Genomic DNA, 13,709 nt, shown 5'->3' with positions numbered 1-13,709 from the left:
AAGAGAAGGTAAAAAAAGTGTCTTCATATTAGCAAAAATAAGAGAAAAACAATGTAGGGATCTAAACTATATTAAATGCATTAAGAGTGAGGATCAAAGGATCTTGGTGAAAGATGACGAGGTCAATGAAATGTGGAGAGTTTATTTTCAAAAATTATTAAATGAAGAACACAATAGGAACATAGTAGTAGAAGAAATTATTGATACAAATGAGGGCATAAGTCATAGATATATTCGTAGGAATCAGATGTCGAAAATGAAAGAAGCTTTGAAAAAGATGAAGATAGGAAAGGCTTTAGGATCAAATGGTATCACGATAGAGGTTTTAGAAGTGCATGGAGGAGATTGGCATTAAATGGCTAACAAAGTTGTTCAACAAGGTGTTGAGAACAAAGAAAATGTTAGATAAATGGAGGAAACGTATTGTGGTATATTTTTTCAAGAAAAAATGAAACATAAAATTTTGCGAACTATCGAGGGATCAAGCTTATAAGACATACTATGAAGCTCTAGAAGATAGTGATTGAGAAATGACTAAGGCATGAAACAAGTGTATCTGAAAACCAATTTAATTTTATACTAAGAAAGCTAACAACTGAGGCAATTTTCCTACTTAGACAACTGATTGAGAAGTTTAGGGCGAAGGGAAAAGACATCCACATGGTCTTTATTGATCTAGAGTAAGCTTATGAGTACTTTGAGATTTGATTTGGTGGGTTAAGGATAAGAAATAAGTCTCTAAACACTACATTAACTTGGCGATAGATATATATGATGAAGTGCTAACTAGTGTACGAACAACTAGTGGATAGACAATGGAGTTTTCAGTGACAATATGTCTACATTGAGCATTGAGCTCAAAGGTCAACATTGAGCTCGTACGTGTTTGTCTTAATTATAGGTGACTTAACTAGGTACCTATAGGATGAGGTACCGTGGTGCATGTTGTTCGCAAATGACATAGTTTTGATCGATGAGACCCAATACAGAGTTAATACAAAGTTAGAACTTTGGAGGGATGCCCTAGAATCCAAAGATTTTAAAATTAGTCGTACTATAGAGTGCATAGAATGCAAATTTAATAATAATAGAAGTAGAGACAAAAAAGTAGTTAAGACTGATGGTCAGTAAGTACAAAAAAGACCACACTTTTGATATCTTGATTCGATAATCCAGGAAAATGAAGAGATTGAGGAAGATGTCATACAAAATAAAATTTGGGTGGGCAGAGTGGAGATGTGCAATTGGAATTTTATGTAATTATTGCATACTAATGAAGCTGAAGGGCAAGTTCTATAGGACAGGTATGACACCAGCTTTGCTCTATGGGGTAGAATGTTGGGCGGACAAAAAATAATATGCCTATAAACGAGTGTAGTGGAGATGTTGATGGTGAGATGGATGAGTGGCAAGACAATAAGGGATAGAATTCAAAATGAATACATTCAAGAGAATTTAGGTGTACCACCAATAGACGAGAGGATGAGAAAGATTAGACTTAAGTCGGCTAAGCATGTGTGGCACCGACCAAGTACAACACCTATTAGAATGTACAAGTTAGTTCAAGTAGAAGGACTGAAAAGGATGAGAGGTACGCCCAAAAGGACGTGGTTAGAAGTAGTTTGAAAATATATGTGGATTTATGGCCTCACTGAGGGTATGGTCTTTAATAGAGAAGAATGTCAAACTAAAATTCATGTAGCCAACCTCAATTAATTGGAAAAAGGCTATGATGATGATTATGACCATGCATGGCATATTCCTGCAAGCATACATGAAAATTTATTCTATTTGAAACATACTTACTATAAAATGACCCTTTTCATATGTAAAGAACTTTGTACCTCATGAGGGGGAGAAAAATTACATAAAGTTATATTTCCCATCGGACCCTGAATTAAATTATCTCATATTTTAAGTTGTAGAGAGAGAAACTATCTCAAAAAATTTAGAAAGGGAAACTATATCAAATTTCAAGTTTTAGATAAAAAACCATTTCAAAAATCTTTTAGAGAGAGAAACTATCCTAAGCGTTGTTTGATAGGCCCACAATGTTATGATATTTTAAAATATTTTAAGATCTTGAAGCTTCCTAATTTGATTTGATCAAAGAGGTGTTTGATAACACTACATAATATTTGAATACCACCCCAAAAACAAAATCCCCAAAAAAACAGGTCTAACTTGAATTTTAAAAAATTTGGAAAAACACTAACTTGCAAGTTAGCGTTTCTCCGTCAAAATATTGGCGCAATTCCCCCTCTCTCACGTCAAAAATTTAGCCTCCCTCCTTTGGTGGAAAATTTAGCTTCCCTCCTATGGTGGAAGGTGAGAGCCTCCCTCCTTTGGTGGAAATTTAGCCTCCCTCATCAAGTGGAAGGTGGGAGCCTCCCTCCTTTGGTAGAAATTTGGCCTCACTCATCTAGTGGAAGGTGGGACGCCCCCATGGTGGAAGTGGGATGCTTCTATTCAACAAGATTCTTTTTGTCCATCTATAGACCTTTTTCTCTCTTGTTTCTTAATTTCAATAAAATCTCTCTCTCTAAAATCTTTCTTTCTCTCTGCATATTTTCTTGTAGCATAAGTTTAGTGGTTGAGATGAAGATGCACAAAGTTTAATGGTTGCTGCTTTGGAATCATGTTGAAGCCTTCTTGCCTTAGTCTGAATATCTTGAATATATTGGCATGCTTCTATATATGAATGATCTTATAAACCTTAACAGCAGCCCATTTGATTACCATAGTGATCTTGAAAGCATTTCTATTGTTTACTACTTTAGATTTTATTTGAGTGAATGAATAGCCAGCTTTTAATGGCCTGATTTACTCCTCCCTCATCGTGACGTTTCTTTTTGCCAAAAAAAAATGCTCTGATCTTTGTAAATAGAATTTGAAGCCCACATGTTTTTCTTCACTCTCTCCATTTCACTCTCTCCATGGTTTTGGTGCGTTAACATTCTGGTTGTTGGTCTCTCTCTTTATTAAATTGGTTCTAGTTGGTTTATATGACGGCTTGCATCCAATTCGTGCCTTGGGGATCCAACATAGTACGACGGCTTGCATCCAATTCGTTCTTTGAGGATCCAACACAAACCCTCTATGGTGATTTTGTTACAAATCAAAATGTGCTTACTGAAGAAAATACATTTATTGTAATTTTGTCTCCCAAACAATCAAATATCTTAAGGAAAAAGTTTATATAAGGATGCAACCTTATAATGTAGCACTATGGATGCACCTCAAAAATCCATTGGAAAAGGCAGTTTTAATGTTGAACTTTGATTGATCATCTCGACATCAAGATGTATGACTATGAAAAATAAAAAGATTTTAAGTCTCAGAAATAGTTCATTTTGTAACATATTATCTACACCGTCCATTTTCAAGATTTTCATATGTTTATAGATCTACTTGATTTTAACCATTTTTTAAATTTAAAATTAGATAAGTACATATAAAAATAGATTTACGACAATCCTAAGAACATTTTACCTCAAAATTATATACCATGATAAAATTTGAAGGTGCACCTTACCTCTACAGCTACAGATGCATCCGTATGCCAACTACACCCATATCTTAAATCTTAGAAAATTCTGAAATACAGGTAGATAATCAAACATGCACAAAAAGATACATATAATGATAATATATAATTCAGATATATGAAAAGCAGACAATGGCTTTATTTAGATTTTCAAAAATTTGAATATTCTAATCCTGTTTTGTCAAACATACCCTAAATGTTTAAGAGAGAAAGCCATTTTAAATATATTAGAGAGAGAAACTATCTCATTTTAGAGATAGAAATTATCTCAAATTTTAAGTTTTAGAGAGATAATCTATATCAAAAATTTTCGAGACAGAAACTATATCCAATATCAAATTTTAGAAACTACCTCAAATTTTTTAGATAGACTTTTGTAAATTTTTTCGAAATAGACCATCTCAAAGTTTTTTGAGAGGGAGGCAATCTCAATTTTCAATTTCTTAGAGAGAGAAACTATCTCAAAAAATTTAAAAAGAGAAACTGTCTTAATTTTTTAAGTTTTAGAGAGAGAAAAAGTATCTTAAAAATTTTAGAAAGAAAAACTATACCCTCAAAATTTTTAGAAAGCTAAACCATCTTAAAATTTTAGCAAGAGACTATTTCAAAATTTCTAGAGAGATAAGCTAATCTCAATTTTCAATTTTTTTGAGAGAGAAACTATCTCAAATTTTTTAGAGAGAGAAGCTATCTCAATTTTTATGTTTTAAAGAGAGAAAATATCTCAAATTTTTTAGAGAGAGAAACTATATCAAATTTCAAGTTTTAAAGAGATAAACTACATTAACAATTTATAGAGAAACTACATTAAAAAAATCCAGAGAGATAAATCAAATAAAAATTTAAGTTTTAGAGACTGAAACTATCTCAAAATTCTTAGAGAAAAACTACATTAGAACTTTTAGAGGGAGAATCTATATCAAAATTTTTAGAGATAACCTATCTCAAATTTCAAATTTTTAGAGATAACCTATCTCAAATTTCAAATTTTTAGATAGAAGTTGTGCCGGACCAGCAGAAGTTGAATATAGAGCCAATCCAGTACAAAAAATGTATTGGACTGGTTCTATACAAGTTGCGCCAATCTTAGAGAGAGAATGTGAGAAACGTGGCCAAAATAAAGATATTTTGGTAAAAAATAAATAAACTTTTTGTACTTGGCTGTGGATGAAAAAAATAGTATTAGGGTTATATGTGTTTTTTTTTTTTTTTTTGGTCATGGGAAAGGGTTGAAGGCATTGCATAAAAATACAAATTGGGGGTATCTATAATTTTCTAAAAAAGATTCCCTATCTGACCATTCACATTAAATCTTTAATGCTGTGTGTTTTTTTTTTCTTTTGCCCAACCACCTTCGATCTAAGGTCCAATGTTAGGACTGAACTTTTTTTGGGGAGTGAGGGTTGTATTTGTAACGTCAAGTTCTAAAGCCATTTTTTCAAGTGAAAGGCTTAAAGCTGAGATCTAAACTGAAAGTTTGGATCTAGCTTCCAATAAAATAAATTTGTGCAGGAAGTCGAAACCGCATACGGTCTCAGGATAGAAAGTCCATTCAATCATTTAATTTGGAAGGTTGAGTTTAGATCTTTAACTACTAAACTTTTTTTTCATTTAAAAGCTAGATTTAGAACCTGAAAGCGGAAACCCAACATTCACTCAAAAAAGTAAAAGAAAAAAAATTATTTAAGGTTGCAACTTTAAAATGTAGAATTACAGATGTAACTCAAAAATCCATCGGAAAAGGTTGTTTTAATTTTGGAAACCTTCTAATTGATTATCTCGATATCGAGATTTATGAATATGAAAAAAAGAAAAAAGATTTTTTGTTCCATAAATAGTGCATCTTGCAACACATTATCTAGACCATCCATTTTTAATATTTTTATATATTTATAGATCTATTTGATTTTAACTTTTTTTGAAGTTTAAAATTTTATAATTAGATATAAAAATAGATTTTCAAATAATCTTAATAACTTTTTACATCAAAATTAGATGTTACGATAAAATTTGGAGGTACGTCTTACTTAAATTGTTTAAGGTTGCAACCTTATAGAAACCGCACCGAAGAAAAAAAACGAGGAAGGAAAAAAACGGTAAAAAGGAGTTTGGTGCTAATATAGCACGCACAATCTCTGAGCAAAAGCTGGGTCTAGACCTTCAAATTCTGAACTTAAGATTCACTAGAAAAATTAAGTTTGCAAGTTGAAGTTCCAAATACATTGTTCACTCGTAAAGAAAAAATTTCGGATAGTTGAGTTAAATGTAGTTTGATAAAAGTAGAAAATGTGAACCCGGGATATATTGGGTGTGGTTGTATAAGTGGAAATCTTAAAACAACAAAAATATAGCGCACTTCTAAATCTTACTAAAAGATGCAGTACCGAAAACCTTTATGGTTGGCTAAAATTCTATTTTGACCTCTAGTTATAAAATTTAAAGATCGAAGAATGGGGTAAATCAAATAGATCTATAAACATTAAAAAGATTTGAAATTGGACAGCAAGGATAACATGTTACATATATATTTTTAAGACTTGAAATTCTTTATATATATATATAAATCAAGATGATCAATTGTAGGGTTTTGTCAAAATCAAAACAACCTCTTTCAAGTGGATTTGTTATGCACCTTACTTTTACAATGTAAATTTAACACCGTAGATAATTTTCACCATATATATTAGAGAGGTTTTTAAAGAGAATTAAAAAATCCTTTATATATAAAGTGTCAGCTTTTGTATTATTGAATTAAGGTACCCCTTAAAAATCCAAGAGTGCGCCGATTTTGGATAACTCTCAACTTTATGATCTAGACCTCAAGATCTATATGAAAAAAGAATTCAAGTAATATATGTCATAACAAGTTATCTTCTATTTTTAATAATTTCAAATGTTTATAGATGTGGTGGATCTATATTTTTTAGATATTAAAAATAAAAATAAAAAAAAGACCCCATTTTTTATGCAACTTACCGCAACCTAATTTTTTCTCTCGCTTTTCTTTAAAACAAACTTTCTATGCAAATACCCCCAAGAGAAAAAGTTTATTTTTTAGACAGAAATACCTTTCCCATACACAAAAATCATTTTGGTCAGATTTAACGTTAATTTTGGACCCAATAGCACATTGCCAGAGCTGCCGAACCGCCTTAAGATAACTGCCGGACAAAAACTGACTATTACCAAACCGCGCTTTACATAGTGCGGGAGCCCTGGAATCAAGTAACATCTACTGTCGAACCGCCTTTGCATTTGCCAAACTACATTTTACGTGTCGTAGCCCTACTACCGGACAGTACTTGCACAGTATCAGAGCCGCTATTTTCGTAGAATTGATGGGAGAGGCAGATAAAGTAAAAGTAAAGGATGGTAGTTTAGGTATTTTTTTATCTTTTATTTAGTTGGTTTTTTCTTTTTTCTTTTTTATTTTTCTTTTTTTTTTTTTTTTTTTTTTTTTTTTGGGTAATTTGCCCTTTTAAATTTTGCAACTAAAAGGTCGAAACTAAATCTCGAGCCACCATCTGCAGATGCAAGGTGCATCGCCCATTTGAGATATCAAAGAGTCTAGAAGGATGAATGGATTTGACATTTTGAAAGAGGGGACCACCTCGCACGTGTAATGTGTAGGTGATGAATCCAGAGGTTTCTTTGAGCGTGCGGGGTGAAAGGTCTGGAAGGCGGGGGAAGGAGGAGAGGAAGTGCCACTCTCTTTCTCTTCCCCTAACAGAGGATCGTTGGTCACAGCAGATAATAAAGCAATCAATTGTCCAGTGGGTATTTGCGGATTGTGTGTCTACACACCGTTAATTTTCCTATTTGGATCGTGGGTTAAGCTCGGCAGGTCCCAAAACGCAATCACGTAAGGAATCTCTCTCTCTCTCTCTCTATCTATCTATCTGTTTGAAAATTGCGATGCATTCATTTGGTACAATTCGTGAGTTTAAGATTCTTATTTAAGTTCTTATTTCATTTTTTTTTTCTTTTGAAATTTTAGCACAGTAACAGAACTATATAAGGGAGTAAGAATTGTGAGTTCTTTTGATTTGGAGATCTTGTTGAATATCCTTTCCTTTGTTTTGCTTTTACCATTTTCCTTATAATCTGATGAAAAAAATGGATTGCATTCTTCTTTAGGAGCTTTTTCATTTAGGCTATGGACTTATATTTTTGGTTGGCTGGTTACAGATTTCTTTGTTCTTTGTACAATTTGCTTCCCTTCCATTTTTCATTTCTTCCAATAAAATATGTCTCATCCTGCAGATTTTGAAGGGAGATTTTGGTTTCTTCATTTTGATCGATCTCTCGTTGCTCCTCAAGGCGAAAAATTTGTGGACTTCATTATAGTAGAGGAGCAATTCAAATCAAATATAAGCTTCATAGATAGATTTTAAGAAAAATGGTGCCTACTTATGGACATCCATCTCCATATCTTCATCATCCTCCCCAGTACTATGCATTTCCTTATCAACATTGGAATCCTCAATGTCAGGGAGCTCCACACTATATAAAGGAATTTGGACCTCAAAGTTATGGAAGTGGCTTTTTTTGTCCACCAGAATATCAGCATTGCTTTGGTTGCTACCCCCATGGCTACTATCCTTCTGGGCAACACTATTATTGCAGACATTCACCTCCACCATCACTTTGGGATCATCACTCCCATCCTAATGGGCATCCAGTGTATTTTGTGCCTCCTTCCCATTATAGTGGTCATCTTGACCGCTACAAGGATGACAAGGATGCGGCCAAAGCCCACTTCTGTGGATGTCCTAGCCATATCTGTAGCAGTCGCAGCGATGGTGGTGACCGAAAGATGAGTGAAACTGGAGGGCGTAGTAAGAATTCGGAGAGGGTTAATCAGAATACTAAAATAGACGCTGAGCACGGGCAGGATCTTTTTTATCGCAAGAAGTCACAGAGTTCCCCATATTCTCCAATCTTCTGGATACCGCCTGGTTGGGTGAATGGCAGAGAGGGAAATAAGCCATCTGAATCAGGCGGAGTGGTTCAAAATAACTGGCTCCCTGTGGATTCAAGTGAGACAAAATTTCCCAATGGAAGTGGGGAAGACGAGAGTCGTTTACCTTTTCCGATTATTTGGATGCCAAATTATGATAGACAACAAGAGGCTGGAAAGAAAAAGCAGGAGTCTGATACTGACACTGAAGTTGCAGAGCAGCCTATCCAACTGAAGATCGTTCCTGTGATGGAGCAGGAGGATGAAGCATGTGGGAAGGATAATATGCCAAGTAAGGACGAGAAGAAGGGCACCAAGTGTATTAATAACTATCACTCAGAAAAAGTTATTGAACCTAGTTGCAGGCTCAAGCTTGCTCCTGTTGTGGAGGGAGAGGATGAAGGAAGTGCAATGAGTAATTTGAAGTCTAGACCAGAAGCTACTGAAGATGCAGGTGATCTTTCAGTTTCTGGGAAAGAATCTACGATAAGGAACATTCCTGTCAAGCAGGTGGAGGAAACTAAGGAGAAAAAAGCTTTGGAGAGCGTCATGAATAAGCCATCATCTCCAGGAAGAGCCTCTAAACTCCCTCCTGTTTGTTTGCAGGTTGATCCTTTACCTAGGAAGAGAACTGCCAATGGTAAATCAAGGTCTCCAAGTCCCCCTGGTGTAAAGGATAAGCTCCCACCTCATAATGACCATTCAAGCATGAAGATGGAGCAACCATGTTCTGCATCAGCTGTGAAACAAGTGAAAATCACCAACTTGGAAGAGAAAAATGACCAAAATGAAAGAGGGGATGCTGAGGTTCAGATTCAAGGGCCTGCTCTTACAGAAAAAATTGTAGAACAGAAGGAAAGGGCAGACGCTACAGAACAATCGAAAAGGGATGTGGGTAGTGATGCAAGTGCAATTTTGAAGATGATAGCGGGTACTTCAGCTAATAAAGGTGAAGAGAAGGACATGGATAAGAAGAGTAGGAATCTATTTTCTGATGAGGAGGCAGCTGTTTTAATTTAGTGTGTTTATCGTGGTTTTGAGGTGATGAAATGGGAGCCTTTGAAGAAGCTGACGCGGATATCAAGAGTTCGAGAGCAGGCTGCTGATATCCAGCAGCGTATCTGTGGCATGGAGGCTTCACATGAGCTTCAAAAGGATCCAAAGCAGAGGATGTTGATTAGTGAGAGTATAATGACTCTACTTCTGCAACTAGATACCATCCAGGTATTTGTTTCTCTATTATACGAATTTTTCTGTTGACAATGAAATCTATTCCTTCCGTTTAGTTTTATTATACCTCGTTGTTTGCTTAATTTGTGCATAAGCCAAAGGTTAGGACCGTTTTCAGCCTACCCCTCCCGGGACCCTGCTTAGGCGGGACCAGTACCTGGTTATGGCCCTTGTTTTTGTTTTTTTAATTTTTTATCTCAAGATGTGGAACTATGATCAGACTGAACATAGGAAAGTGAAGAAGAATTCATATGTTGATGGAAATAAAATGGTAGCCATATAGAGTATCAGCACTTAGGAGGAACAATATTATATTTGAAGATGTGCAATCATGCCCTTAGGATAAGGTGGAAAGTGACTGCTTTTAGTTGATTTTTCGATACCTGGAAATAGTAGCATTCAAATTTAAGATGCTAGAAATGTCTATCCGTGCTGGTGATGAATTGCTGCTCTTGATTTTTGGAACTGGAATGTTCTGGCATATATAATGTCACTTGCAAAAAATTGTAAAGATGATAAAAGACCATCAATGTGAAACCAAAACATTCTGGTGGTCAAATAAGAGGGTAAATTTCTCAGGGCTATCAGTTGTCTAATGTGGCAATGGCTTGGTTTTACCACTCAGGCCTGATAAAGTTCAAATGTTTTATACCAGTTCAGAGGTGTGCTCTAACATTTTCAGGAAATCTATTGCCGTTATAATTTTTTGTGAATCGAGTTCTTTGGGAGCTGCTTAACTCTTTTGTTGTCTACAATGTCTAGTGTTTAACTCGTTAGGACACCTCATTTGTGAAGTTTTTTGGAGAACTACTAGCAAGAGATCTGAACTCCTCCTCTTCCTTCTTACTTTACTGCTAATGTGTATAAACATGCAGCAACATTCTGGAAATAAACATTTTCAAAATAAAAATAAAAAAATTCTGGAAGTTCCTTAGTAATGTACCACAAAAATGCAGCAAACTTTAACCGTAACGCTGCAACCCTTTCAAATGATATGCATCTATGCATTAAACCTTGACCTAGGGATTATCAGTGTGGAAAGCCTATTTTCACAACATAGGTTTCAAATAAGGTGAATTGTTCCCTGTAGTTCACAAGTCAATTTTAGTCCAAAGCTGGCTAGAAATCTTTTGAGTGATGGGATGAATTGTTTTGAATTTCCCATCTTATTTTTGGACCATACCCCACAGGCACACATGCACATGCACATGTATACGTTGTTTTCAAGGTAAAAGTTGTTAGTCCAATGATAGGATGACAAGACTTTTGAAGTTCATATGTCAAAACTTGGTTTGAGATAAGATTTTCTTTCCCCCTTCTTTAGAGCAGAGCTGTTGGAACAGTTTTGAACTTTGAAATGTTGTATATGAGAACCCATTGGATTTAATACTATTTTTTATTGCAGAGAACCTTATTTTTCTTCTTTTTCCTTAATACTATTGTGACAAACAAGTCATTCTATTTTTTAAGAAAAGTACCTGTTGGGAGAAATGGTTTACCTAAATGAACACTTTAGCATTATGGTTGTGCCATATCATTTGATTGTATGAATCTGTATTAATAGACTGTTTGTGGTTTTGAAATATTTTTCAGGGATTGCATCCCATTGTTAGAGATGTAAGGAAATCGGTAGCAAAGGAGCTAGTTTCTTTATAGGAGAAACTTGACCTGTTATCTGCACTGCCAAGTGAAGAACCGAAAGCAGTGTCGACTGCACATTTGGATTTTATAATTAGCAATGTGGAAGAAGACCACTACAAGGGTTCTTCAGACATGGAAGTCCCTGTAGAGGATGAAGTATAATCTTCTGATGATGGAAAAGGGCGAGATGAAGAGCCTTCAGCACATGGAAGCATGATAGATGATGAGATTAATAGTGAATCCCTCTTGGAGAAGGTTGATGCTGATAAAGTTAACGAATTGAAGGTTGATTGTGACTCATACACATGCTGAACAGACCACCATGAAATTTGAGAGAGAGAATGAATGGGATGCACAACAAGCTCAACAACTTGCCAATGTTAACAAAGAGGAGAATGTGGATGCACGAGCTCAACAAGTGGAAGAAAATGGAAATTTGTATGTTTGTATGATATCTTCGGCCGCTTTACAAGATGAGACTTGTTCGAAGGATAGAGAATCAGTAGAGGATGTGACTTGTCTGGATGGTAAGGAATCAACACTCCAAGGTGTTTCTGCAGAACCAAAATTACCTGTTATGGCCAATGAGATGAATGTTGTAGAGGATTCTTCGCATAAAGAGTTCGAAGGTATTAATTTAGCACTGTCAGTTGATTTAGAAGATAAGGCTGTGGAGCTTTTTCCGAATCAATCGAAAAGCGATGGCGAGACAGTGCATGACGACACTTCCTCCTGTGGAGGAGGAAGTACATCAAAATCATTTGGTGAAAAAAATGACAACCCTTCAGAGGAAGCCACATGTGACATCGATGGAGGTCAGCTTCCTCCCTCCAAGATGATAGTGAAGGATGCCACTACAAGGTTAATCTCCTCAGATGTTAGAGGTACGAATCCTGAAGACATTGCTACTATGGAAGAAGGCAGCCATACCAAAAAACCTGAGAAAACTAGCATCATGGGACTGGTGCATGAACAGTATGTTTCTGATCCTCTAACAGAGCCAAAAACTGGGGAACGAAGTCAGGCTTCTCTTTCTTATCCATCATCTACAAACTGGAACATGTTCTTAGAGGGGAGAACAGATCCCATGTGCATTGCCATTGAGGAGAAAGGAGAACAGTTGAAAGAGCATGGCAATGAGGGAATTGAAGGACCAGAATATGAAATTGCTGAACAAGGTCAAATTCCTCCATCCAAGCCACCTGTTTCTAACTTGACTGCTCCTGTGGAAGGGACAGATCCAGTCCAAGTCGCTACTGAGAGAAGCGATGAGTATTCTGAAGAACCTAAGAGCAAAAGGATCAGTGGAGGGATATGTGAAGACTCAAAACCGCCAGTCGAGGAGCACGAAAAACTAGAGAACAAAGGCCAATTGGAGGAAAACAGAGATAGAGAGGGAGAAGTAAAAATGCAGGGTGGTGATTATTATGCAGCAGCAGTGCTGACAGAGAAGGAGAAGCTGAGAGAGATGGTGGAAAAGAGGCAATTGGAGGTGATTTCAGAATTGAATGGGAGAGTTCAAGATTTGGAGTTCAAATTGAAGAAGAAGAAGAAGAAGATGAAGCAGTTGAAGGTTAGGACGCCCAGAGCTAGAGCCTCACCCTGCAAACCAAGTTAGACACAAAGTTTAGGCAACGAATTGTCGCTTTATATATATATCGATGAATGCTTTGTTTGTGTGTGTTGTATGAAGTCCTCTCTGGCATGGTATTTCTGTTTCCATTGCCAAAGGTTTCTGTATGGTTTGTCTAATCGTGTGCAACCACTCATGGTTTATATAAAGTGGGTTTTGTCAGGCTAAAAGGGATCTTTCAATTTTAAATATTAAATATTTTCACTCCACATTATAGCTACAACTTGCCTGGAAATAAAGTCCATCTTGGTTGGATTGTGTGAGGTAATAAATAAAAGTAAAAATCTTTTATTGTAAAGCTTTCTATGCTTTTCTTACGGCACAGAAGATCTATCCTTCTCCAACTTTTAACCATTCATTTCAAATGGGGCGGTTGAGATTATTTCACTTGGCATAGCAGCTAAGCCAGTAGTAACCCATCTCAAGTTGGCACATCGGCTAAGCCGGTAAAGTCAGTAACCCATCTCAAGTTGGCACATCGGCTAAGTTGGTAATCCATCTCAAGTTGGCACATCGGCTAAGTCGGTAACCCATTTGAACTAGCCCGTAGTAGCTCATTTGAAATAGCCTATAGTAGAAAGAGAGGGAACTATTTATAGATCTAGAGATTGAGAAAGAGAGGTCGAAAGGAAGAGGAGAGAGTGCAGAGCATGTAGAAGAGAGCGAGTAACCCATTTAGGCGTGTCACAGAACTGTCC

The 13,709-nt window shown here is 35.9% G+C and overlaps 1 protein-coding gene and 1 long non-coding RNA gene across 2 annotated transcripts in view; one reads left to right on the top strand and one right to left on the bottom strand.

Annotated features, from left to right (window-relative positions):
- LOC110006874 (uncharacterized) overlaps positions 1–13,709 on the bottom strand; it is a 38,928-nt gene that overhangs the window by 20,482 nt on the left and 4,737 nt on the right. The window lies entirely within an intron of this gene.
- On the top strand, positions 6,933–13,181 carry BAG6 (BCL-2-associated athanogene 6). Its single transcript, XM_020664652.2, is given in 4 exon segments — positions 6,933–9,731; positions 11,331–11,534; positions 11,599–11,633; positions 11,664–13,181. Coding segments are annotated over 4 exon segments (3,357 nt in total). The 5' UTR covers positions 6,933–7,946; the 3' UTR covers positions 12,997–13,181.

This window comes from Amborella trichopoda, chromosome 1 (assembly GCF_054954075.1).
Source record: "Amborella trichopoda isolate Santa Cruz 75 chromosome 1, AtrichopodaSantaCruz75HAP2 v2.0, whole genome shotgun sequence".
Classification (NCBI taxonomy): domain Eukaryota; kingdom Viridiplantae; phylum Streptophyta; class Magnoliopsida; order Amborellales; family Amborellaceae; genus Amborella; species Amborella trichopoda.
The sequence above is the reverse complement of the archived record's forward strand: the minus strand, read 5'-3'. Positions and strand labels throughout refer to the sequence as shown.